Genomic DNA, 27,197 nt, shown 5'->3' with positions numbered 1-27,197 from the left:
GGCTGATCGCCGAAGAATTGATGCTTTTGAATTATGGTGCTGGAGGAGACTCTTGAGAGTCCCGTGGACTGCAAGAAGATCAAACCTCTCCATTCTGAAGGAAATCAGCCCTGAGTGCTTACTGGAAGGACAGATCGTGAAGCTGAGGCTCCAATACTTTGGCCACCTCATGAGAAGAGAAGATTCCCTGGAAAAGACCCTGAGGTTGGGAAAGATGGAGGGCACAAGGAGAAGGGGACGACAGAGGACGAGATGGTTGGATAGTGTTCTTGAAGATACCAGCATGAGTTTGACCAAACTGCGGGAGGCAGTGGAAGACAGGAGTGCCTGGCGTGCTCTGGTCTATGGGGTCACGAAGAGTTGGACACAACTAAACAACAACAACAACCACCACTTAATGTTATAATGATAGCGGTTTTTAGATAGGGATCCTAAAGACTACCAAGACAATCAGTCCAAAGAGTGTGCCCTACTAAACTGTTGTGTTTCCTAAGTCCTAGGATGTGGAATCTTCCTCCCCTTGCCCCGAGAGGGGCACATTCCCTCAGGGGTAATGTGCAGGGAAAAAGAGCCAAACACAGGTGGGGCAACTCACACTTTCAGTCAACAACACACACACTATTGCTATTTGTACTGTGGGAAACTAATCCCAATTGCTCCAATAGGAGTGCTTGCCACGGTCCAATGCAAAAAACAGGCACTAAGGGCCAAATTTGGGTCCGGACCCTAGAAGGGGGTTAAAGAAGGGCTGTAACGTTTTTGTCTCCTACTGTTTCACAATCCAGAACCTGCAATATGCATTGCCTAAACAATTTTAATGGACCCTTTTTTGACAACACAAATTGCAGGGGACCTAATCTAGATTGGGATCCTAGCATGGGAGTAATATAAACTTTAACTGCCTGCCCTCTGCAGTGATTTGGAAGTTGAACACAAATCATAGCTATGGTTTGAGCGAAAGAGTAAGCCAGTAATTAAAAAAAACAAAAACACATGCAAGCAAAGGGAGGGGAAGAGGAAGGAAAATAGTGGTACAGGTGGACGTAAGGTTCAGTCTTTTAGCAACAAACCATGGTTTAATACGGTATGTGGGAAAAAAACTCTCCCTCCCTAATCACCCACACCCTCATTTGGTTTCTGCAAAGTCATTTTCTTAAAAGTCTTTCCCCATATACTTACAAAAATTACCAAAATTTTACCTGGGAGATTTCCCCTTGATATAGTGTCTGTATCCAAATTATAGGTATCCTGGAGCCGTAAGAGAGCTTTGGCAGCACCAGTCTGATCTTCATCATTTGGGAAATACTGGCGTTGAATAGTCATGTTAGAAATGAACCCTAAAGAAAGAAAGACGCTCTTAGAATCATAGAATTCTCAAGTGTGGTGAGGGATGCTTGAAATCAGGGTGTGTGGGAAGGAGCAGGGAGATTTGGGCGTGTGGTGAAGGATGCTTGAAATTAGGGTGTGTGTATGTGTGAAGGAAGTAGCAGGGAGAATAAGGCATGAGGTGAAGCACCAGGGTGGAATCTGGCATCTCCTTGATTATTTTTGTTGCGTCAATTATTTTCATTGATTTTCCCAATTATTACAAATCTTGCCGAATTAATTCAATTTAATACAATTTTCCAAAACCAGCTTATAAGATATGTCCAAGATGAACCCATTGCTGCTTATGTTCTCCATTAATCTCTAGATAACATCCCTCAATAACCAATAATATTACCCATCAGCTGCCCCTTTACATCTCTGAATACAGCTAAAAAAATCAAGTAAACCTTCATGTGTATGTGTGTGTGTGTGTGTGTGTGTGTACACACAGCCTGTTGAAGGCCTGGTTGCTAGGGCAACGGTGACAGAAGTGCGACATTTGAGAGCAAATGGCCTGGGCATATTTGGGCCACTCCAAGGTGATTGCAGGGTTGAAGACACCAATATGAAGCCATGTGCATTTTACATACCATGACCTGTAACCTTTCTTGATGTATGTAGGAGGATGTTTAAAGATGCTTTGATGACTCTGTTTGCTGTGTGTTAGTAGCCTATATAAGCTTTGCTCTGATATACCACAGGGCAGTCCTTCCAACTATCAGCTGACTTGCAAGGCAATAGTTTTAATAAATGCTGGGTCTCTCCTGGATACTGGACTTGAATTAGTTTCTTTGGTTCCGTGGTTTATTTAAAAGGTGGCCCCCTCACCTGGGTAACTAACAAGGTGGTGCAGAAGTGAATTACACCTGAATTTTTGGTTTCCCCCTCCTCTCACTCATGTCATAAAAACACACAGCACAGTGTTGAAACTCTATTCCTATCCACCACAAAGATTTCTGGCTTCTAGCAGGTACCACAACACTAAGATGAGTTACTGCTGACACAAAATCCCAAATCTCACTGAGATTTCAGGTCTCCTCAGTATGAAATTATTGACCTTTTAGGAGACTAAAGTGGCTAAAGAGAACGGAAACCAGGGATTTTCTGGCCCACCGCTCACTGAATTATCCACTACCCACACAGCTCTCAGCATGCAAGCCAGCCTTTACAATGGCTTTTTAAAAGCCTACCATCAGACATATCCTTCAGGACTAGGTTCTCCAGCTCGCTCCACTCTGTGTTAAGTCGCTTCATCAATTTGAATGCATTCACAGGATGCCCCAAGAACCCCTCTGGGTCTTTCGTTGCAGTGTCTGTCAGCTTATCCAGTTTCTCTGCCCATCTAGAGAGACAAAATGCAACCTAAATATTTTTACTAAGTCACTTTCCGTGTGCCAACATTAATGTTGTGAATTGACACCAGATACCTTGTATTGTTTCATGATCTAAAAGATAAATAAATTGCACGGTCTAAAGATAAATAAAAAGCACAGATTTTCAAAGCTAGCTCATAATGCGACTAGTTTTTAATAGTTTCTTCTCTACATTCTAAATGCTGCAAGTCACTTGGAGATTCCCTGTGTATCAAGCGACTAATAAACTGAATAATGTACATTTATTCATTCATTCATTCATTCATACATACATACATACATACATACATACATACATACATATGTGCATGTATACATACATTTCTGTACTTTTTCCAAAGGTTTGAAGTAAAGGAAGTAAAGTTCTTTTTATTATCCACAGCCCATATTTAAACTCTGGATGGCTTACAGCCAACATTTTGCAGAATTAGCAAATATTCCTCCGCTCACAAAAAGCCATATATTATTTGGCCTGGGGCAAATTTTTTGTCACCCACTAAATATTAGTATAAAAGCCTGTACATACTTCTTAATCTGTTCCAGCTTGCTCTCTTCTGCCTTGATATAGTCTTTTAGCGAAGTCACCAGGTCTTTCTCCGTATTAATTAAGTCTGTCATGTGACCTAAAAAGATAGTTTAATCCACTCATTATGTCTATGATCAATTACAAAATCTTAACAATATGCTTTAAAAAAAACCAACAACCAACAAACCCAAATGCACAAGGAGTTTGCAATTACTTTACACTGTCTAATTCTTACAAAAAAGGTGCAAGGGAAATATTTCTCCCTGCTATTCTTAATTAGTTTTGCCATGTAATCAGAATATATTGTCAGTAAGTTAACCAATATGTCTCAAGTAGAATGTAAGCTGTGAGGCAGCAGTCTGTTTCTCTGAACTAATGTCTTGCAAATATTGCAAAATCACTCCATACTCTCCCTGTGGATTGTGATTTTTCCACATTAGAGTGTTTCTCAGTGGCAGTTTTACAACACATTAAGAATTACTGGTAAGTTTATGCTATCAAGGATTCCCTTCCTCCCCAAATTGCTTTCTGTAGCACACAATATTGATATGAACAGCCAAGGAAAAGGGAATTCAGAAGTGGATACTGAGGTGGTAAGAAGACTCATACCCTTTCCCACTCTTCTGGAAAAGCAAGTCACCTCCCCACTTTGAAACCCAAGTTGTCCCCCCCAACTGATAAAACATCAAATCATGAATATAACACCATAAACCAAACATCCAACTGAAATATCCTTGCCATTTACTAGTTTCACATAGGCTTAGGAAACTGAGAAGGGCTGGGTTTGTAATTATGTTTTCAAGCATCAAATATTTGTCACATTCCATTTATTAGCTATTATGCAAAAAATCTTCCTTTGAATTATATTATATAAACAGTGCAAATTACCTTTCCCTGGGGCAACTTTACCTTTTGAAAAGTCAATAGAACTGCTATTCAAAGTCAACAGGACTACTAATCTCTAAGAGCAACCGTAGAGTTGGCCATTTGCCCACAGTGGCTGGGGAAACCCAGCTGGATGGGCGGAGTATAAATAAAAAAAATTATTGTTATTATTATTATTATTATTATTAGGAATTATTCCTCTCTTCAGGCTAGAATCGTGACCCAAGTAAACTTGTAACAATTGCCACATGCAAAAGGGTCCCCCCCCCCAATTTATTGGCAATGTTAAGTTAGGTGAGATATACAACCATATTACATATTTAACCAATTTGAGTGCATGACCAGCAGATCTGAATACCTGAGTATGTATTATTAAGAGTTTCATAAATAAAATACAAATATTATGCTCCTAAATGTTCAGTACTACTAACGTCTTTTGCCAAGCACAGCACTGTTTCAGTGCTTTCCAATACCTATTTACTGATACTTTTTGCTGCCATGTTTCAAAGTTATCTGCGGGCATTTTCCTGATTTTTATTAAATTTTCAGACTTTATTGTTGGCCATATTTTAGCTCCATTGTCTTCACTAGATCTTGGAAGGGCAACTCATAAATGATATAAACGAACAACGCAACTGAATGAACCACTTCTGCATCATGATTGCTGAATCGTTTAAAAAATGCTTGACAGTTCTGCTCAAAAGTATTCTCACCAATGGAAGTGAAGAAATCTGTATGGGCATATGAAGAGGGAAGCACAACACAGAGGACTAGAAGGCAACATGATTTTGTGGGCATCATTTTTCTACTGCTCTGCTCTTGCCTTAACAAACGCCTGAAAGAGAAATAAAACAGCACTTTTTAAAATACGGCATAGTTTTAACAATTACGAGGCTCTTGAGAACAAACCAAAGGAGCCATTTACATGCTTCTAACAGAACCATGCACACGAGAAACCACCTGGGCAGCCAAGTCTCTTGGCAGATGTGCAAACAGCACCTCTGGATTGCCGCCAAGCAAACTGGGCTTGTAACATGTCAAGCATAAATGAGCGTCATCTCCCCTGCAGGACTTAACGCACATGAGTACCAACTGTTTCCCAGAGCTACTGATTGTACCGGCTGTGCTTGCACTACTTCTGTAAATCAAGAGGAGAGCAATGGAGGTTGTTTCCAAAGCACCCTGGAGTTTAATCTCACGAGTGCTAAAGGTAAAAGCAACTTACTGCCTCTGTCCTTTTTAAAGTCAAGTTCAATCTCAGCACTGTAGTGTTGATTATTTATTACAAACAGGTGGTTAATAAATGTTGTGAAATAACCAGACAAGGACCCTGGTGGCTGGGTTCAACTAAGTAGTTCCACTAGCAGGAGACAGCTTATCCCCTCTCCTTTCCCAACGTGCTCCCATGCCCCCCCTCCTTGAAATTGGCTCTGTGGCATAAGCAGAACCCCCAGAACAGTGCACAGCAGGCAGAGAGGAGAGGTCACTCTGTTGCCGCAACTGAATGTCTATTTGTCAGGGCGTTGGGACAAGATGACCTCCAGTGCAACAATTGCATTGCATTAAATGGTACAACTGAATTGTGTTAAATGTACAATTCAAGACCGGAAGGGTGCTGCTATGCTTTCCCACCCATAGAAAGCCATTCCTGAAAATTTTCTTTTAGGTACCGACAGAATAAAAACAACATGTCAGTGTCTGGAGGGCAAGGAGATGTTGAGTTCTACCAACTAATATGAAAGATACAATGAGAAAGTCTCTTAATTAGAATGCATATCTGTCTGGAACTTTAGGGCCAGATAGCTTCCTGTCAACCACATCCATATTCCCATCCAACTGCTTTTGTCAATGTCTCCTGGTTTACCTTTATCCTCTCTACCTGGACCTCTTTATGAGTGAGTGTTGCTCATCCACATCCTTGCCTGGTTAATATTAGTGAGCCCTTGCTTGGTTCAGGCAATTAGCTCTCTACTGCCTACTATCCCCGCCTTAATATACCCCTTCTGAGCTTGTGCATCAAGACAAAGCTAAGAGATCAATTTTCTTCCATCTACAGAGGCACAGAAAGGTAGCTGACAACCAGCTGGCAAGCCAGCCTCAACCCCAGAGTACATGTTTTACTCAAGTCTGTGAGTTTATAATCCCCAAGTGGTTTGAAAATCACATGGACACATAATGTGGCCTTTCAAGGTAAGGTGGCATTACTGCCATGCCAGTAAACAAACAGAAAATAGCTTTCTAATGTATTACCAAGGCTTTTGGAGAGTAATTTCACAAAACTGGGATTCATGCGAATCTCAACCACATAACCCATTGCGAAAATTCACCTCACAAGTAAGAATAAAACCCACAAATACATTAGTGTATTTGTGAGAGGCATTAAGTAGGCTGATAATTTGTCAGGCAGCAGAGTTTCAGGGTAATACAACTTCCCAGTAGTATTTTATATTTAGAAGAAGGCCTCAGTTATGTTGAAGTTGGAAGCTGACGTTGCCGTTAACTATCCAGCTCATAGAGATGAAATAATTTCAGGAATGTCAAGGCACTGGAAGCTTCCCTTTAAAATAACAGGGAGAAACATTTGTGCATTCATAGTAATGGGCTATCAGTCAAAATGTCTATTATATTGTTTGGTCTCAGATATACCGTAAATCCCATCTGAATCTGCATCACACTTATACAACGGATACTCACGTTTTTAAGAATAGCACAGGCATTAAACAGCTGGGCAATGAAGCACATGGAATGTTCCCAATCATTTCCATTATTGCTACTGGACAATTAGTAGCTGGACACACCTCCCATGCATTAGCAGAGAATATAACATGCAGGGTTTGTGGCCAATGCTAGTCCTACTCAGAGTAGTAGACCCACTGAAGTTACTAGACATGATGAACCTTGGTCCTTTAATTTCAGTGATCTACTCTGAATCGAACTTAGCTGGATAAAACACACAGTAGTTGTAAAACAGCACATGAGGGTTACGTAGGGTTTTTATTTTTATTTTCTGGGCCTCCCAAATAGATTAAGCCCCCGTTGTAAACAGAAATTGCAACATTGCTTGTTTACTTTAAGGGTACAAATCCTTTCAAAACTCTTACAAGGGAAATCAAAATACATTAATGTAATCACAATAAATCAGGTATGTGGGAACAACTAAAACTCCCGTAATCCCTTTGGCCATTGGCCATGTTTGCTGGGGCTAATGGGAGCTGTAGCTCAGGGACATCTGGAGGGCCCAAGGTTCTCCACACCTGCAATAAGTAAATACCAAAATGCAGCAAGCGATTAGGACCCTTCCAACATAGGGCCTGTAGGAGAGAGTTCAGATGAAGCAGTCACTGATGTTTTCTTCACATGCTTCCTTCATTCTCGTGAAACTTCTCCCAGGACAGTTCAACTAGAGAAGACACAGAGTGTCTTTTTCACCTCCCTACCTTTGTATTCTAAAACTGTTTCAAGAGTTGCACCCCGTTCCAGTATGGAAATGATTTGGTGGCATGAGCATAGCACAGCCTTTGCTAGGTGGGTCTTTTTAGATTATTTTATGCAAGGAAAAAAAGTTATACAGCTTGCCTCTAGCAATTTAAATCAGCTTGGCTACTAAGAGAATATTATGTACGTCGATGCGGGATCTCTTGTCCATAAAGGCTCTTACGCCACACGAGTTTCAGGAAACCCACTTTTACTTCACTGCTGAAGTCTCATATTTAGACTTCGAGTAAGTTCGACAAACTTTTGAATGACCCAAGTGTGATGCAATATTCCTCAGACACTCAAAAACATTTGAATGCTGATCAAATAGCACAGTCCCTGATAAAATTAGCCAAAAAACCCCTGACTCTGCATATCCCCTACATCGAAGCTCAGATTTTTTCATGTCTGTGTGAGCTGCTTAGAAATGCATTCTATTCACACTTAGCAAGCATGAGCAACCAGTCAGCGTAAATAGCTTCTCTCCAAAAGTTTGTGAAGCGAGCAAAAGGTTGATGAAAAAAATGCTACTGCCACGTATTTCACCCTCCCCCACTCACGTAACGGACACTCAAAAATCTTCCCAAGTGACGTCTAACAGAAAGTACCAGAGCCTTATCAAAACAGTCAACTTTCTGTGTAAACAGCCCTCTTTCTTATTGGCTCTTCAGTCCCTTCTTGCAGTTTTGTACCCTCTTATTTGCAAAGAGATCAATTTACAAAGGGGAAGGGAGAGAGGTAACCATTGCTTGCCTAGGAATTTCCGCACAAACCAATCCTGCTCCACAAGTTGTATAACACGCTTAAGAAATAAGTGGAAACTAAGGCATGTTTGGCTAAGTAAAACTTATTCTCTGGTTAAGTCGTGTATTTTGTTTTTTAAAAAGTTTCAACTGTTAGGCCTTGCATGAATACCGATATCAGGAGAAGCAGCACCGCATGCAAACTTGGATGAATATCATCCGCTCAATGAGTAACAGCCAGAGATGGAGATTCTAGAAGGAAGGAAGGAATCAAGTTTCTCTCATATACTACTCTCAGGATATGCTACTGATTAAAGAAACTCACGCCACTTATTATAGGGCAAAATGAACAGCCTCTGAAGCTCAATTGCTGAAGAGGCTTAGGAACAATCTTGAGGGTGAAGAGGGAGAAGGGGGGAAAGACCCGCATCCACGTCAGCCCCAAACCCATTTTTCCCTTGGGGCACAGACATGGGCGGATCTGTGCAAGAATTTTGACAAGACTGGGCTGCCCTGGGCGAGTTGCTACTAGGCAAGTATTTCCAGGAACTTTTTAAATTTTATTTTGGGGGGAGGGCAGAGGGGCAGAGAGCGCTGTGCCAAGTCCATCGCACTCAGTCCATCGCACATCAGCAGCGTAAAAGAAAGGGAAGAGAAAGTGCCTGGTGGAAAGAGAGCCGGGCGGATTCCCCAGCAAGAGGGCGAAAGGGGACTTATCCAGGCAACATGCCTTTGGTGGTGTGGTGGGGGAAGCAAAGAGGGGAGCCCAGCAAAGCAGCCACAATGGAGGGCTGTTTGTTAAAAGCACACTTGTGTGGATTGTGTGCTTTTGTTTTAAAAATAATAATAAAAAAATCAATGCCTAAAATAAAATAAAAAGTACGACATACTTTATGGGGAAGTTAGCTGCTGCGGTTGCTGCTGCTGCTGCTGCAAAGCCAGGCATGCCAGCTATTTCCCTTCCCGTGGGAAAAGGAGTGGGAAAAGACCCTTCCATGCACGCGACCAGGAGTTGGGGGAAGTGGGTGGGAAATGGGAAGAAAAGCCCCTGCACGCACCTCGGAGGAAAGCCGCCCAAGCTGCTCCTGCTGCCGCTGCTGAGCCCTGTCCGCCTCTCCGCCCGGTCCGGGACTGCACGCAGCAAGGCCCCTTTCGGAATGCTTATGCGGGCCGGGATCCCGCCCACCGCCGGCCCTGGGAGGCGGCCCCTTCGGAACGCGGCCGCCCGAGCTGTACGTGAGGCCGGGCACAGCAGCGGCGGCGGCGGCGGCGCCCCCGGCGAATGCGCAGGCGCGAGACCCGGCTCCATCCCCTTCTCTCTCCTCTTCTCTTGGGGGACAATTAGCGCTTGGAATTAATTGGGAAAGGGTTTTTTTTTCCGAGGGGGCGCGCGCGGCGGAATTGCCCATCGAACACAGCGGGGCTCCTTATGCAGGAGGAAACATGCCCAGGGGTGCGCTGCTACGTAACGGGGCGAAAAGAGTGGGGGGGGGGAGCTTTAATTTTTTTTAATTCATCAATAGCGCTGAAAACGCTCCTACGTCGCCAGGCTTCTGCAGACAAGAAAGTGTTTTGTAGGGCATAATGGGTAGCTCAAAACGGACTGATCATTTCATGGTTTCATGGATTGCTCTAGGGGTGAAGGGTTGTTGTTGTTGTTGTTTAGTCGTTTAGTCGTGTCCGACTCTTCGTGACCCCATGGACCAGAGCACGCCAGGCACCTCTGTCCTCCGGGGTGAAGGGTTGCTCAGGATTAATACAGTAAGCGTGAGTGGATTGTTCAGATACCGCCAATCATGGGTTATTGGCAACAGGGTTTTGTTTTGGATTTCCGCCCCCCCCCCCCCAAATCGAAAAGTTCAGTCTGGATGAACTAGAATTAATCTGGAATAAGGGGCTGATGCTGATGATGCACAGGCCCAATGAAAAGCTTGCAGGCATGAGGAATACCCACCCCACAATCGGCACCCATTAATTAATTTAATAATAATAATAATAATAATGGTGTGCCAGTATCTTAATGCCTGTTTTGTATATTCCGGACATTACATTGGACTGATTCCAGCAGTAACTGTTGCCTTGTGAGATATGCTTTCATGGTTGTGTTAGTAGTAGTAGTAGTATAGTGGTACCTCTGGTTAAGAACTTAATTCGTTTTGGAGGTCCGTTCTTAACCTGAAACTGTTCTTAACCTGAAGCACCACTTTAGCTAATGGGGCCTCCTGCTGCCGCTGCTCCGCCAGAGCACAATTTCTGTTCTCATCCTGAAGCAAAGTTCTTAACCCGAGGTAATATTTCTGGGTTAGCGGAGTCTGTAACCTGAAGCGTATGTAATCTGAAGCGTATGTAACCCGAGGTACCACAACAATAAGGTAAAGGTACCCCTGCCCGTACGGGCCAGTCTTGACAGACTCTAGGGTTGTGCGCCCATCTCACTCAAGAGGCCGGGGGCCAGCGCTGTCCGCAGACACTTCCGGGTCACGTGGCCAGCGTGACAAGCTGCATCTGGCGAGCCAGCGCAGCACACGGAAACGCCGTTTACCTTCCCGCTAGTAAGCGGTCCCTATTTATCTACTTGCACCCGGGGGTGCTTTCGAACTGCTAGGTTGGCAGGCGCTGGGACCGAGCGACAGGAGCGCACCCCGCTGCGGGGATTTGAACCGCCGACCTTTTGATCGGCAAGTCCTAGGTGCTGAGGCTTTAACCCACAGCGCCACCCGCGTCCTACCACAACAATAAGAACCATGTAATTTGCTCAGTCCATATAAATCCTTCCTTCTGGTGTCACCAGTGTGGTGTGGGACTTAACTACACAGAAGCAACTCTTACTTTGGGGTTTTTTAAATAATGAAAAGGTGTATTTGTTTTTCCTTTAGGAGGATGCTCCATGGGGATGTTCCCCATAGTATGACCTAGAACGGTATTCATTAACATTCTTAGACCAGGACCCACCTTTAGCCCAACAGTAGCTACTTCAGATATTATATGTGCACACATGGTCCACACAAACTGGCAGTGGAGCTGCACAGCTGGCCCTGTCCTCAGTGTCCTCACACTGAGTATGGGACATCTCAGCAATGACTGGGGTCACAGTTCCCATGGAACCCTATGTGCATAGGCTTCCCCTGTTCAGAAAGCCAACAGGTGAATGTTATGGTGCGGTAGGAGGGAAATCACATGTTGTTGGGGTCAGGACCATCTGCGGGGCCTACTTATGGAACAACTTCACACATATAGTCCACATCTGCACTATATTTTAAGGCACTATGATACCACTTGGTTTCTCCCAAAGAATCGTGAGAACTGAAGTTTAAGGTTTATAAGCAGTGCTAGGAGACTGCTGTTCTCCTCACAGAGCTACAATGGTCTGAGGGGAATAGAGGTCATGTAACTGATAAACCAGCCTCATATAACCAGTATGCTTAACTCTAATTAATGCACGAAGGAGTTAAAGCCACAGAGTAGCCTGTCCTTTGTTCTCCCACTTGCACCAAGTGACGAGGTCAAAGCTGGATGCTCCAAGCTTAGACCGCTTGGTTTAAGCAAACCATCTTTGTGTTTCTATACAAATAATTTACCTCTTTTTGGAACCTCAGTTAAACTGCCTGTGTTTTGTAGTGCTGTATGGAAAAGCACATGAATATGACCTTTGGAGAGTTTGTAAGTAAAGCATTTTTTAACTTCCCAAATGTGTAGTCTCTTTCTGTGCTAAGGGAAGTGGGGAACTCTGGAAGCAACTTGTAAGGGTTAAAGGTCTATATTTTCACACTTTACTTTGGTGCATTTTTGTGATTTTAAATCTCTGCTGGGGCTTCCTCACCAAAGAGTACTCACCCAAAAAACTGGATCTTAGGCAGCCAGGGAACTCTCTTTTTTATTTTAATATATATTTTTTTCCTTTTACCAAACTAACACCAACAACCCCCACCACCCTTAAAAAATTATAGTTCCAGAATTCTTTGGTGAAAGCCATGACTGTTAAAGGGGCATCACACTGAGTTAAATGCATAGTGCCAATGGGACCATAATGGCTTATAAAATCAGTCTCCTTACCCACAGCATAACACAGTAAGTAATTTTTCAAGTAAACTGTGTTAGAAGCATTATATGTTAATAGACGAAAGCTCCATCTATCTTTCTGCCAAGCAAGCTAGACATTTCCTTTATCATAGGCACTACTCTAGTCTTGCTTGTTATAAAGAGATTTATGTGAGCTGTTTTCTCAGTTAATCCTATTAGCCTTGTGGATTAACTGGATAGTGTTTGCTATGTTCAAGAAGCTCGTGAGAAACACTCAAGCATAACTCGGCAGTGCTGTATATCATTCGAAGAACAAGTGTGCCGTATCCCCGTAACGGCTCGTTTTTAAAATTGTGTATGGATATTTATCTTCCAGTTAAATGCCTGGCAACCTTTATTACTGTCTTTGAGAACAAAACAAAAAGGATGGCACTATCAATATACTTTATAAATACTCCCATTTATTTATTTATTTATTGTTTAGTTTAAGAATTCATCAACAGAGTGCCTTAAGCATACAAATGGCATCCTGAAAGTGGTTGTTTTAATCTACACAGCTTCAGAGACTTCATTTAACTTTCCCCCCCTATACAGTGGTACCTCGGGTTAAGAACTTAATTTGTTTTGGAGGTCCGTTCTTAACCTGAAGTACCACTTTAGCTAATGGGGCCTCCCGCTGCCATCACGCAATTTCTGTTCTCATCCTGAAGCAAAGTTCTTAACCCGAGGTACTATTTCTGGGTTAGCGGAGTCTGTAACCTGAAGCGTATGTAACCCGGAGCATATGTAACCCGAGGTACCACTGTAGACTGAATATTATTACTGACTCCTCATTCAGTAAGATCAGTGTTGGCTGCAGTACTCAAACAACTCCAGGCTCTGAGGAGTTCTGGCTGGAAAAAAGCCCTGGGTAGAACTGAGGAAATTCTCTGACTGAAATTCTGGAGAGCTGCTGCCGGCTGTAGCAGCTCTCCAACATTGAGGTAGAAAGACCAATTACCTGGCTTGGTACAAAGCAGGTACATTTGTTCCTGTGAATGTGATTTTGCTGCTGGGCCAGTTGCCAGAGACGCAAGAGGCAGTTAAGGCTGGTTCCCCCCCCCCCTCCCTTAATGGTTCACATCAGATGAATACAAAAAGATTTGCGTGGCATCTTACGCATTTATTCTGGGTTCTGCTCCAAACCGCACCAAAAGCCGGATCCATAAATAAATAGCTGATTCTACCCAGGGCCTGGCTCTGAGTTCCACTATCACAACTAGAAAGGTCACCTGCAGTCGCAATACAGAAACCAGAAATTTGAGTTGGCAGTCTTATTTGGGAAATTAGAAAACAATAGTATAGCAATTCTGCGTAAACACTACTAACGTAAGGGCAGAGGAAGATAAGATCTAGTTCAGCATCCTTTTCCCCAACTAGATGCCTCTCGGAAAGCCAAAGTTTAACAAATATGCTGTTGTTGCTTTTAAAAAGTGGCTTGCTCATTTATTTTTGGTTGTGATTATTGCCAATAATTAGTAACAATACTTTCCTGCTATAATTGTTATGTATTGAAGTGCTCACCCTGGCCACAATAATAATTTTTGGTGTTCATTATTGTGTTTGATGAGAGTGTATATTTTATATGATTGATAATTTTTTGGAGAAACACTTTTAGTATATTTGCATTGCTTTAGCACATTTTCTATTGTTAGCTTTATTTTTGTGTGTACTATTGCCTTTCAGGACTCCTTTTGGCTGTGTGAAGCATTGCATAAATTTCAACCATGGGTCGGCAAACTAAGGTCCGTGGGCCGGATCAGTCCCAATTGCCTTCTAGATCCAGCCTGCAGATGGTCCAGTCAGCCAGCATAGCTCACGCGTGCGATGGTTTTTGCAACTCAGCCAGGCTTGGGGGTCAAAAGTGAGGCAGGCGGCTGCTCGAGACAAGCCCCTTCTCCGTCCGTCACGCGCATTCAGCAATATTTTCTTCCGGGGTGGGGAAGAGTGAAAAAGAGCCACAGTTCGGATTTCCACTGGGGAGGCTGCTTGTTAGCTACATGGTGCGAGCCATGGAAAGGTAAATAGCAGCCGCCGCCTCGTCTTCCCTCACGCGGGGAAAAGAATGTTTTTGCTTGAGTGGCACCGGCCTGACTTAGCGTGGCCAACGGCTTTTCCTTTCACCCACGCATGTGCACATGCTCTCCAGGGCTGACAGGAATGGCGCACTTACCTCAGCCCCCCACGCTGCCTTACGAGAGAAATAATAACTGTCAACGCCTAAAACGCAAAGGAAGCAGCGTGTGTGTATGAGGAAACATCCCCCCCCCCAAATCACATTTGTGCAACATTGGGGTTGGTCCCAATAAGGGTTTTTGCAAAAAATGTGGGTCATAATCATGGCAACATATAGTCTGGCCCCCCACAAGGTCTGAGGGACAGTGGACCGGCCCCCTGCTGAAAAAGTTTGCTGACCCCTGATTTAAACCAACGTTGGAGGAAAATGAGGAAGGGGCTGTCCAAATCCTACTAACATTGGTAAGCACTTTAGAGCACTTTCAGCATAGGTACCTTCACTCTTGGTTATGTTGTTAAAGGAATTGTACCTGCTGAACTACACTTCCCAGAGGCCCATTTTGAGCCAAAGGATTATGGGTAGTGTAGTTCGGATTAATAGACAAGCTGAACCGAGCGCCAATCAGTGTGGAGTGTTTGCTAAATGCTTCCTGCCGACGGAAACTGCCGTGTGCTTTTATATAACAGTACGTGAATACTGTAGCTTTCATTTGTCATTCTTGACTACTGTCTGACCCTGCAGGGATTTAAGACTGAGAAGCAGCTTGGAGGAAAAAGCAAATCTGCACATTTGAGATCTGAAGTTCAACTTCTCTGTGACTGATTTAGCATTTACGGTATGGAAGAACCCGCCACAGAGCCTTGCTGGGACTTTGAATTCCTTCCCTGATGACAGAAATCCCGCTTACATATAACTCTTTCTTGCTCTTTGACATTGCACAGATAGAAATAGGACATTTGTAATAAGGAACACATCTTGTTTTCAAAACTAAAAATTAATTTCTGAGTGCTTCTCTCTTTCCACTTTTGCATATGCCTGAAGACTTTTGTTCGCCTACTGTAGTACTACTGTAGAAGTACTGAGTAAGCTCAGAGGCTGTGACTGATCCAGTGAGTCACATGACTGAGTAGAGATTTCATCCTGGGTTTCTCCCAAATCAGATACTCTTAACTCTGCACCATGTCAGTAAATCATCTTGCAACTGAAGTTACAGTATTTCCATTGTTATTGCATATTTTATACTTTTTAATATATTTATATACATTTATCTATGACCCGCTTTGCAATTTTTAATGGCAAATGGTATAGAAACAGAAATAATTAATAAATCCCATCAAATTTAGTGGGAGTCAAGGACTTTCTACTGAGTAAACATGCATAGGAATGCATTTTAGTCTCCTGCTTGATAGAATAGCTGCAACTGTAATGCAGGCAGCAGCTGTTATTGGCGGATAGAATGGAAGGAAAGTTAATATACCTTTGTGCTTTTTAAAATACATTCCACGGGGAGGGACAGCTACTAGAAAATAAGGACCTTTTTCTGGTAAGTAGGAAGAACTGGAGCTTCTGCAGCTGTTCCTGAACTCTCTTCTGTCTGTGACTTTTAGGGCAAAGTACACTTTCTTCTCAAATGTCTGTTGTCAGACAGTAAAGATCTGAGGATACTACAGGATCCTATGGCACCCTGTTTGTTTTTTCCTGTTCTGTTTGGGTGGTGCAGTTAAGGTGGAACATAAGGAATTCATTTCATGCATAGTTACTGTAGCAAGAGATTTACTGGCCAAAAAATGGAGACTGTAAATGATACCTTCTGTAGGTGAGCAGACAGAAAATGTGGGTGTTTGCATTAATGGTTCAACTTACACTTTTTAAAAGAACAAGAGAGAGAAAGGGCAGTAAGGCATGCTTGTGGTAAATCGGTCTTCATTTTTATTGAATATTGAAAGAACTTGATTTTCCCAAAAATGCAATATGGGTTCACAGTGTTGATTTTCCTCATTCATAAATGAATTAGAGGATCCATCAGGGTTATTATAAGTCGTATGTGTGTGTGTGCATATATATCCTTGGGGATGTATATCTATGCATATGTATGACTTATTAATAATAATATGGTTTTTTCTTGTTTTTAAGCTATGGCACACAAGATGGTAATCACTTTGGTCTATCGAGTGGGATATAGAAGAGCTTCTTCTCTGCATTCAACCTATGTCAAGAGAATGAGGTAAATGCTTAACCTGTGGGGAATTTGGGGTTTCCCTTTGTTGAGCCCGATATGCTAGAATTTGTTGTTAATGGGATAAAGCTAGAATTACTCCAGTATGTTTTTACGGCTTAACTGTTTTAATTACCCAGACATTTGGTGGCCGAAGACTACTGTTCGTAGCAATCTCTGGATAGGATTGTGTTTTTAATTGTAACTGTTTTTCGTTTTCACTGTAATTGTTTTTAGAAGGTTTTAGAATGTTGGGTTTTGTTGCTGTTGTTACTAAATTATGGATCCGTTTGCTTGTTTGGGAGGAAAGGTAAGATATAAATTCAATCAATCAGTCAATAATAGACCTTGTATTATCAGTATTTTTTCAAGTATCTGGAGCACAAAGATCGAGAATGCAACAACAGATTCTACCACAGAATAACCCCCATTGATCTGAGATGGACTTACTTCTGTGTAGAAGTAAGTAAGGAAATCACATGTTGGGCTGCAGTAGGAAACTCACCCAGAGAAAATACCATAGGAACAGATGCGTAGGCTTGCACAGTTAGTCTTCTTCATGTGCTGCACTTTCTGATCCTTTTCCACCTGCAGGTATATGTCTGAGCTAAAAGACAATGATGACGCTTGCAGGAAAGCCTCTAACTCAGGAACTTTCTTCCTGTTTCACAACTACTCTCCCTTCTTGCAAGAGAAAGGAAACATGCTCCTGGCGCCAAAGTTAAATGCAGCAGGTAACAAGTTTATTCTGCAACAATCCTTCCTTTTCGAGAGAAATGTCCTATTTGTTAAGGTGTTAAAGATGCTTTTAGTGCCTGCTCCCAAAGAACCTGAGAGAACAGCAGATTAAGCAGTGGAAGGTGGTCCATTAGGGGAAAGAAGGCATTGCCCCACTAACCTCAGTCTGCCCCCAGCCAGCCCCCACCTGCCAGCCTTATTACTTACAAGCAGTCCAGCGGGAAGCACTGCCTGTCCGCTTCCTTCCACCTCAGCCTCAGTGTTGCCCTTGGAGAACTCAACAGTGAGAAGGATGAGAGAGGACAGGGATAAACCTAGAATTTGTTGTCTCTGCCTGTCGTTGGTTTTGCCTCCTCCTGTGGTTGGCTTCTGTATCACTGAGTTTAAATGGTGGGGTGGGGGTGGGGAGAGAAGGCAGGGAGTTAGAAATTTTTAGCAGGAAGCTATCAGCACTCTAATAAAACTTCAATTCCTGGTGTTCCTTCAGGAAACTTTTAAGCATGATGGCAAGGGGTGGCATAACTGGATTTCTGAGCCGCATAGGCATGCCGCAGAAAGAATGTAGTAGGTCAAGAGAGCCATGGACTCAAAAAGGTTTAAAACCTCTGGACTAGAGGTGCCACAAGCACTAGCAAGGCTGTGCTTATGTTTCTATGAAATTTTCAACTGTGAAACAAATTTCTAAACGACTTCAGGTTTTGTGGTAGAGATTTATAAAATATACCTGTAGCTTTTGTTTTAGGACAGAGGTCTAGGCCTGGGCGATGTGCTGATACATCAGTGATGAAGGATGCTTGAAATCAGGGTGTGTGAGAGAGAAGGAAGGCACAGGGAGAATCAGGCATGTGGTGAAGGATGCTTGAAATCAGGGTGTGAGTGTGTGAAGGAAAGAGCTGTGAGATTGGGCGTGCGGTGAAGGGGTGTGGAGAATCGGGCGGGTGGTGAAGGAGACTTCAGATTGGGCAGAAATGCACTGAAGCCCAGAGGACAAATGAGCTCCTTGGAGAATAGGCTGCCCTGAGGGGAAGGGACTGTGGTGCCAGGGAAGCTAGTGAGCAAGGAGACGGTGCTCATCCTTCCCTCTCCTAGCTTCCCCTCGTCATATCGTGATGTTTGGCTGGTGATACATCGCAATGTTGAAAAGCTGACATCGCCCAGCCCTACAGCTGTCCCAGATTACAGAAATGTTAACCAATGTTGTGCTGATGTGCCTTTCTAAGCTTCCTCTTCCTCTGTTTGTCTGGTTTTCAGAAATTAAGAGGATTCTAGAGAAGTTCAGACAGAGCGAAGAAAAGATAGAGGATTCCATGCTGGTTGGATGTTCAAATGAGTGCAGGCCGTATTTTGCTTTGGACCTAGGTTAGAATGACCTTTTGTATACTGTTGCCTGCAACCCGAATCTTCAAGCAGCGAAAGACTGCAGGGGTTCCTGCACTTACCCAGGGTTCAGTTTCCTTGGAATGAAGTTCAGTGGCGACTGTGGTATTTTTAGGATATGTGGCTTTGTTTACACACACAGAAAGAACATAGGATGGAGGGGCTCACAGCATTAACAACCCAACAGATCTTGCTTCTTGATTAGGTTTCCAGGGAATTGCCAACTCATGTACAGAACTGACATGTCTCTGCATCCAGCTTCCAGCACCAGCCAGCAAACTCCCAGGCACAACTCTAGCTATTGTTCGTCTAACCTAGGATGAGGTGGCATCTAGCCAAGTGCAGGGAGCAAGGAAGCCTATCCACGTCCCTTCTTGGAGAGTGCCATTGCTTAGTTGAGATGCTGATGAGAGCACAACTCCCATCACCCCTCATCATTGGTCCTTCTAGCTAGGGATGGTGGGAGTTGTAGTCCAGCAACAGCTGGTGACCCAAGTTTGAGAAACACTGAAGGCAAGGAAACTTGTCTGAGAAGTTCAGCAGCCTGTTCTACTACTAGATTCTAAGCCTCACTGGATACAGGATCAAAGGCCTGGAAGGGATCCAAGGATATCATCCAGACTGCCCCCCCAGCCCATAACAATACATATATATCCTGCTCTAATCCCGAGGTGGGAGATAGCCAGTTCTTCAGCTCCCAGTAATTTGCCCCAATGTGCATCCCTTTATGCTTAATTGTATTGAATTTGATTTCTTATTTTGGTGCCCATTCACTCACTCAATTTGGAGCCATCCTTCTGGAACACTTTGCAGAAAAGTTGGCCTTTCACCATCCTGAATAATATGGTGTCACCTTCAAACTTGTATACAGGCCTATACTTTTCACACCCGCTTTTCACTGAAGTCGATTTGTCCTAATGTGTCTTCATTTTGTAAGAACATACTGCTTTTGAGGTGATGCTGACGCCTGTGTGACAGCAGCAGTCTCATCTGGGAGCCGCCCAGAGTGGCTGGGGAAACCCAGCCAGATGGGCGGGGTGTAAATACTAAATTTTATTATTATTATTATTATTATTATTATTATTATTATTATTATCAGCTACAGTGCCATAATCATGTGCTATTGATATAGAGCAAAGGGCGTGGGGGTAGGGGTAGTAACTGAGATATCCAATTCCCACAGATTTATTGAATTCCAGGATCCTTGGAAAGATCTGCCCTTGAAGCTGAACTCAATGGATCATTTGGGGAAATGAGGAAAGCTTTCTTCCAGTTAGAAGAAGAAGATGCCAGTTTGATTTCCACGGTATGATTTGATTTTACGTGTAAACACAGAGACTGCTTGTGTTGGATATTATACTAGTGTTAGAAAGCTGAAGACCAAGATGGGGCTGTTAATTCAAATCATTGTTTTTAAAATCCAGATGTTCTTACCTCTGCAGATTCTGGCCCTGTGAACTAATTTTCTCTCCCACTTTTTATTCTCCTCACAAATATCCTTCCAGCCTTATCCTCTCTGCCTCATTCCTCCAACCCTCCTTCCATCACCGTAGACCTGTTTGCCTGCTATCAGGACAGCCCAGCTGAACCAATGACATTCAGAGACCCTGACCAGAGTGGGCCGAATATTTTTAGCCAAAGAACCTGGGGCCTGTCATGCCTTGCCCCTCTGTGATATTGAGACAGCGCTGCCACTTGCTGCTAGAGGCTCCACCACACAATCCCTTAGGTCAGGGGTAGGCAACCTAAGGCCCTTGGGCCGGATGCGGCCCAATCGCCTTCTCAATCCGGCCCGCAGATGGTCCGGGAATCAGCGTGTTTTTAGATGAGTAGAATGTGTGCTTTTATTTAAAATGCATCTCTGGGTTATTTGTGGGGCATAGGAATTCATTCATTTCCCGTCCCCCCCCCCCCAAAAAAATATAGTCTGGCCCACCACATGGTCTGAGGGACAGTAGATTGGCCCATGGCTGAAAAAGGTTGCTGACCCCTGCCTTAGGTGGTTGAACCTTGGCTTAGCATCCTAGGTGCACTTTCTGGCATCTCCAGGAAGAGCTGGAAGAGAACCCTACCTGAAATTCTGGAGACCTCCTGCCAGTCAGTGTATACAAGATACTGAGCTAGATGGACCTGATTCACTATGCTGCAGCTTCCTATGTAGAACACACTGATGTAAGAGGGAGGGTGAAACTGAACCGCTTCTTATACTTATTGCGGTTTGGGGCTGGTTCCCACATTTCCCTTTACCACATCAAAGTCCTCAAGAAATGGTTTTATCTTTTTGGTTGAAGTGTGCCCAGCCCACAGCAGTGTCGGCTGTTGTTTATTCACCACACTGCGGGAGAACCAACTCTTACCGGAGCTGGCAACTGGGTTGTCCAGGACCAAAGATGTGCATACACTCCACAGTTGTGATGCTCTTACTTGAGGGGCATCAAAGTGGGCCCTTGAAGACAATAAAGCCCTCAAAGGGCTGCAGTGGTGATTAAGGAAAGCAATCCATTGGGGAGTAATTTATTCTGATCTTATAAACCCCTGGCAATACTTAAGAAGCCCGTTCCTGAGAGAAAGTGGATACGGAGGCCAAAGAAGATGGTGGGTGGCTCCTTTTGTTAAAGGGCTAGCATGGTGTATTGTCTAGAGTGTTGTGTTTGGTTGTGGGAATCTCAAATCTGTTTCTCATCCATGAAGCTCAGTGGTTATTCTTGGGCAAGCCTCTGCCTAGCCTACTTGACCTAAGGGTTTTTCTGTTAGAGGTTGTGCTACTGTTAGAGGATGTGTGGTGAACCTTGGGCCCTTCAGATGTTGTTGAACTACAACTTCCCTCAGCCTTCCAAGATGGCCAATGACTAGGGATGATGGAAGTTGTGGTTCAGCAACATCTGGCAGGCCAAAGATTCCTCACACCTGTGCCATATGGAAAGAAAATATGCATTTCCTGGAGCAATTAGTTCTTATTTTGTAAACCAAGTTTTGATGGGTGGGGGAGCAGGTTAACAAATGGGTTGCAGTTCGTATCCTCTCAGCATTCTTCATAACCTGATTGATGTTTATAGGCTCAGGCTCTCCTTCGATGGCATGATAACAACCAGTATTGTGGGAAAACAGGACAGCTCACAGTGAAGAACCTGGCTGGAAGCAAACGGGTTTGTCAGAGCAGTGAAATAATCTATTACCCACAGGTGGGCACCCTCAAACGTTTTTGTCCAGCTGGCATGTGTCTTTGAACTCTGATCATGCATCTTGCTTGTCTGGATGGGGGACAGAGAAGGGTGTGTGGGTGTATCTAGAAACTAGCCAACTGTACAAATGTAAAATTTGCATCCAGTGCTCTACCTACTTTTGGTTCCCCTCACCAGTGGCATGTGGCCCTTGAAAGGTTGCCAAGAAAGGAGCAGGAATTTATTATATTCACTGGGCACCCAGGTACCTGGGCTCTCTGGGCAATGTAGAATTGAACCATTTACCGTGATTAAAACAAAAACAAAAACATCAATTAATTGTAATCATAGTATGCATTGTTGTTGTTTGTTGTCAAATAATATGGAAGCCAAAACTGTACAGAGAAAGTTGATCACAAACAGCTAAAATAATCTAAAAGGACAAAGCACTTTCTGACCATCATAAAAGCCATAAAAGTGTCACTCTCAATATTTTTAAAGGATTAAGATGGTGTTCAAAGGCCTGAGAGAACAGAGAAGTCTTTGTCTGGTGCCTGAAAGATGTTGGTGAAGGTATCAGACAAGCTTCTCTAGGGAAGCATTGTGTAACAGGGGAACCATCAAGGCCCCCTCCTTCAGAATTCCCCAGTACCATGGATTGGATCCCAATCCTAGCATCTTCAAACATACCCAGCCCCCCACCCCACCTGCATAGCTGCTATCTGAAAAAGTTTTAAAGAGACAGAGATGCATTCCACATCTCTTGTTCCCGCAAGAGCACCAAGGTGGACCCTGATAGTCGGGATGGTGCCAAAGTCCGCAGCAGGATCCTGTGTTCTGAACTGCCAATTATTTTTGCTCTAGGGTCTGCCCATGGGATGCGGGTGGCACTGTGGGCTAAACCACAGAGCCTAGGACTTGCCAATCAGAAGGTCGGCAGTTCGAATCCCCACGATGGGGTGAGCTTCCGTTGCTCGGTCCCTGCTCCTGCCAACCTAGCAGTTTGAAAGCACATCAAAGTGCAAGTAGATAAATAGGTACCGCTGTGGCGGGAAGGTAAACGGCGTTTCCGTGCGCTGCTGTGGTTCGCCAGAAGCAGCTTAGTCATGCTAGCCACATGACCCGGAAGCTGTACGCCGGCTCCCTTGGCCAGTAAAGCGAGATGAGCGCCGCAACCCCAGAGTTGGTCACAACTGGACCTAATGGTCAGGGGTCCCTTTACCTTTACTTTTAGGGTCTGTCCATAACAGCCAGGAAAGTGTAAGTGTGGGGGCCTTTGTAGTGGTCGCTTGCATTTTTCACACATCCCACTCCTGTGGTTGCAGTTTGTACTCCATATTGGAATCAGCAGGTCTGATCCCTCTCTTAATTTCTTGTCCATTTTGGCTTTTTTTTTTTTTTAACATAAAAAGATGTCTCCAGTTGTTATTACTTTGGTGTCTGATGGGAGTCGATGCCTTCTCGTACGGCAAGCATCGTTTCCTAAAGGGATGTACAGTGCTCTGTCTGGCTTCTGTGATATAGGTAAGGAAACATGTGACACCAGACTGTTAAGTTTGCATGCACAGTATTCTAATTAGAGGCCTGCTACCTCATAGCATGTGGTAGAAAACTTGCTCACTTCAGAGATGATATATGATGAGTAGTGGGGAACCTAACAAGAATTTGCTCATTGTCTGGCATGTAACTTACGAACCTGGGGAAGCAACAATTAATGGCTATATTGCACTTACGCTGAAACTAACAATAATTGAGTCAGCTCTTGATGGACTTAGACATTTTGCACTTGTGTTAGGCTTTTTGCAATTATATTTTCAGCATCAGTGCTGGATGGGCAGTGATTTAAAGCCTGCTTTCTTCAGGGAGTGGTTATGTGATTGAGTTCTCCTTGAGAAACTTGGTTGCACAGGCGGACTTCCGGAGGCGGCGCGAAACCGTGATGGCGGACCTCTTCGAGCTCTGAAGAGGGGCACCGCAGAAAAGGGTTGTTTCGCTACGGCGCAGCGGCAACCCATCAAGATAAACCACGGACAGAGTGAGTTCGTGGCCGTGGGACTCGGCGGGCACCTGGAGCGACCCCAAATTCGCAGAAGGGACCCCGTAAGGGGCTCCGGAGTGAAGGAGGGGGAGCGGTGCTGTGAGTTCATCGCTCTTTCTGCGGAGGCGAAGCCGCGCGGCTGTCACGGATGAGCGCTGACCTTTCTTCCAAAAATACCAGCCTGAAACTGCAAACCCGTGAGTAAGGATTTAAGATTTATTGAAATAATTTGAAGAAATTCGGCTGAAACCGGGAGACGAGAAAGAGGAAGTCCGTCTTCCGGCACTGCTTTCAAGATCAAAGCAGACTGTTCAAAGAGCGGAAAGCGCTGCGAACAGGGAAGCCTTAAGGCTTTAAAGTGGGACTTTCGTGCACATTTGAACTCTATCTTTAAAGGAAAAATACAGCTAAAGATACAGTCAAAAATATCGTTTAAAAATTGACTTGGAGCGGTCTCCCAAGGGGTGAGGGAAGACTCTAACCCCAAATCTTTGGGTGGCCGGGTGAAGTTGCTTAACTGCGGAACTGTAACAAACTTCCAGATACTTTTGTAACTGAAGTGCAACTTTTGAGCTTACTTAGTTTGAATGGATACAATTGCAGGCACCTTGCTGGAACTTTGTTAAGTGTTTTAAAGTGCTCTGCAGGACTCTCTTCTTAGTGTTTTGGAACTAACTTGCTTTTAAAACTGCCTTCAAAAACGGAACAAAAGGGACTTTAATGGCGGAAAAGTTACCTTCTTCTTACTAAATTTTGGTGGCACTCCCCCTAGAGGATATTGGGATAACAAAGGCCTGGGAAAAGTTTTTTCTGTTTACCTTCTCTCTCCAGATTGTTTTTAAATTTGGGCTTGTCTTTCCCATGGGACTACAACATTTGACCTTGAACATTGACTGATGAGTGGCACAGGAAAGACAAGAGCAGCCAAAGCTAAGGAAGCTAAGGAAAAAGAAAAAGTGAAAAAGCAGGCACAGCTTTTGCAAACAACTTTAACTCAGGGACGCAGACTATCAGTTCCAGCTGTGCTTGCAATACAAAAAGTAGAAAGTGAAAAGCCTGAAAAATCTGAGGAGGAAGATATGGCATCAGGAGGATCAGAGGCAGTACTGAAACAAGTTTTGGAACAATTATCAGCATTAAACCAAAAAATTGATAATCAATCAATAAAAATTGACCAAGCTACATCCTCGATCCAAAAACTGACAGATCAGGTTTCCCAACATACCCAAGCAATTGAAAAATTGCAAGGAGCAACAGAAGAAAATCGTAAATTGGCAGGGGAAGCTGTTCAAATTGCAACAGCAGCTAAAAAAGAGGTTGAGGAAGTGAAAGCAGAAGTCAAGCCTCTGCACAAACAGGTAGGGGACCAACAAACCTACCTTTCCTTGGTGGAATTGAAAAATCGCCAGACCAACCTCAGGCTGAGGGCGGTGCCAGAAATCGAACAAGGAGATTTGATTGGATTTTTGACAACAGAATTTTCAAAGTTTTGGGGCCTAAAAGAAGATAGTGACTTTAAAATAGTATCGGCTTTTCGATTGGGAAGATTGGTAAGAAAAGATAGATCAAGAGACTGCTTAATAGCTTTGAGATCAAGAGAAGAGAGAGACAAAATATTAGGCCTACATTTTAATAACTCAATTGAGATACAAGAGAAAAGGGTGGAAATTTACCGAGACATCCCTAAACAGTTATTGGATTTGAGAACCACCTATTCAGAATTGGCCAAGCTGTTGAGACTCAACACAATTCCTTATAGGTGGGAATTTCCACAAGGACTATCATTTACTTACAAACAGAAGAAGGTTAAAATAAGAACGCCAGAGGACCTACAAAAGTTCCAGCACGACCACGGAGAAGATCTCCAAAAAGAAGCAGCAGCCCATTGGCCTCTACCTAAACCAGGACCCATTCTGCCAGCAGGCGGAGGGACGCCTATACCCTCGGAACCAGAGGAAAAAGAAGACACACCGCTCTAGGTGTAACAGAATAGTTCAGGATGTCTCTGCAGCTACTAAGTTGGAATATAAATGGTGGAAATTCCCCGGAGAAAAGAAGGAGGCTATTTCATATATTGAAGAAAGAGCAATTGGACATTATTTGTTTACAAGAAACCCATGTAACCAGGCTCCACAGGAAAGTTTTGGTTAACAAAAGACTAGGCCAAGAGTTTATCTCTTCAGATAAGGTGAAGAAAAGAGGAGTGGTGATCTACGCTAAGGAGAGCCTGTCACCTAAATTTCTATTTAAAGATGAACATGGAAGAATTTTGGCAATTGAAATTCAGACTCAAGGAGAAAAAATATTGTTATTAGGAATTTATGCTCCAAATGACGGGAAATCGGAATTTTTCAAGAAGCTGCATGAGACTTTGTTGGACTATCTGGACTATGCTAACATCATAATGATGGGAGACATGAATGGAGTGGTGTCTACACATATGGATAAGTCTTACAACCAAAATTTAACATCAGACGGCAGACTGCCTAAAACTTTTTTTGAAATGACTGACAATCTGGATTTGATTGATATTTGGAGGACAAAGAACCCCCTAGGTAAAGAAGGCACTTTCTTCTCTGAGGCCCACCTGTCCTGGTCAAGGATCGACCAAATTTGGACCTCCAGGGGGCTGGCACCCAAGACCAAAAAGGTGGAAATCTGCCCAAAAACATGCTCCGACCACAACGCCCTGAAAATAGAACTCAGACTAACTCAACCCGGTTCCTTCAGATGGAGAATGAATGACACACTATTAAGAGATCAAGAGATCGTGAAGAAGGCCCAAAAAACACTAAAGGATTACTTTGAGATAAATCTGAACACTACAGTAGAAAAAAGAACAATCTGGGACGCAAGCAAAGCTGTTATGAGAGGGTTTCTGATACAACAGAATACAATTAAGAAGAAGCTCTGGAATGGAAAGAAAGATAAAATATTGGAGAAAATACGCCAGGGAGAGGAAAAATTGAGAACCAAACCAAAGTCAAAGGAACTGCTGAGAGAAATTAAATTCCATCAAGCAGAATATTCAAAATTGACTAACCAGGAGATTGAATGGAAAATAAAACAGATGAAGCAAAGATCTTTTGAATCAGCAAACAAATGCGGAAAGCTGCTAGCCTGGCAGCTGAAAAAAAGACAAAAGCTAAATACGATAACAAATCTAGAGATTGAAGGAAGGATGGTACAGAAACCAGAAGAAATTAGGAAGTGCTTCCACAGA

General features: G+C 43.5%; 2 protein-coding genes across 13 annotated transcripts in view; one reads left to right on the top strand and one right to left on the bottom strand.

Moving 5' to 3' along the window:
• The window catches only part of P4HA1 (prolyl 4-hydroxylase subunit alpha 1), a 30,677-nt gene extending 20,984 nt beyond the window's left edge, over positions 1–9,693 (bottom strand). For all 4 annotated transcript variants that reach the window (XM_028729617.2, XM_028729618.2, XM_028729620.2 and 1 more), the window contains exons 1-5: positions 9,428–9,693; positions 4,866–4,987; positions 3,268–3,364; positions 2,559–2,710; positions 1,200–1,337 (exon numbers count right to left, since the gene is read on the bottom strand). In XM_028729617.2, coding sequence (XP_028585450.2) covers positions 1,200–1,337; positions 2,559–2,710; positions 3,268–3,364; positions 4,866–4,987; positions 9,428–9,678 — 760 coding nt within the window. In that variant the 5' untranslated portion in view covers positions 9,679–9,693. The remainder of the gene's footprint in view (positions 1–1,199; positions 1,338–2,558; positions 2,711–3,267; positions 3,365–4,865; positions 4,988–9,427) is intronic.
• Positions 9,694–14,130: 4,437 nt separating this feature from the next.
• Positions 14,131–27,197, top strand: part of NUDT13 (nudix hydrolase 13) — a 22,119-nt gene continuing 9,052 nt past the window's right edge. For 4 of the 9 annotated variants that reach the window (XR_013393254.1, XR_013393255.1, XM_077930502.1 and 1 more), the window contains exons 1-7: positions 15,026–15,130; positions 16,579–16,669; positions 17,255–17,394; positions 18,650–18,757; positions 19,975–20,081; positions 21,832–21,957; positions 23,349–23,460. Coding sequence is in view for 7 of the 9 variants with exons in the window: in XM_077930502.1 (XP_077786628.1) it covers positions 15,088–15,130; positions 16,579–16,669; positions 17,255–17,394; positions 18,650–18,757; positions 19,975–20,081; positions 21,832–21,957; positions 23,349–23,460 (727 nt within the window). In the remaining 2 variants the exon portion in view is untranslated. The other 5 variants (XM_028729627.2, XM_028729625.2, XM_077930503.1 and 2 more) reach the window with 5 other exon arrangements.

The sequence above is a fragment of the Podarcis muralis genome, chromosome 6, assembly GCF_964188315.1.
Source record: "Podarcis muralis chromosome 6, rPodMur119.hap1.1, whole genome shotgun sequence".
Classification (NCBI taxonomy): Eukaryota; Metazoa; Chordata; class Lepidosauria; order Squamata; family Lacertidae; genus Podarcis; species Podarcis muralis.
The sequence above is the reverse complement of the archived record's forward strand: the minus strand, read 5'-3'. Positions and strand labels throughout refer to the sequence as shown.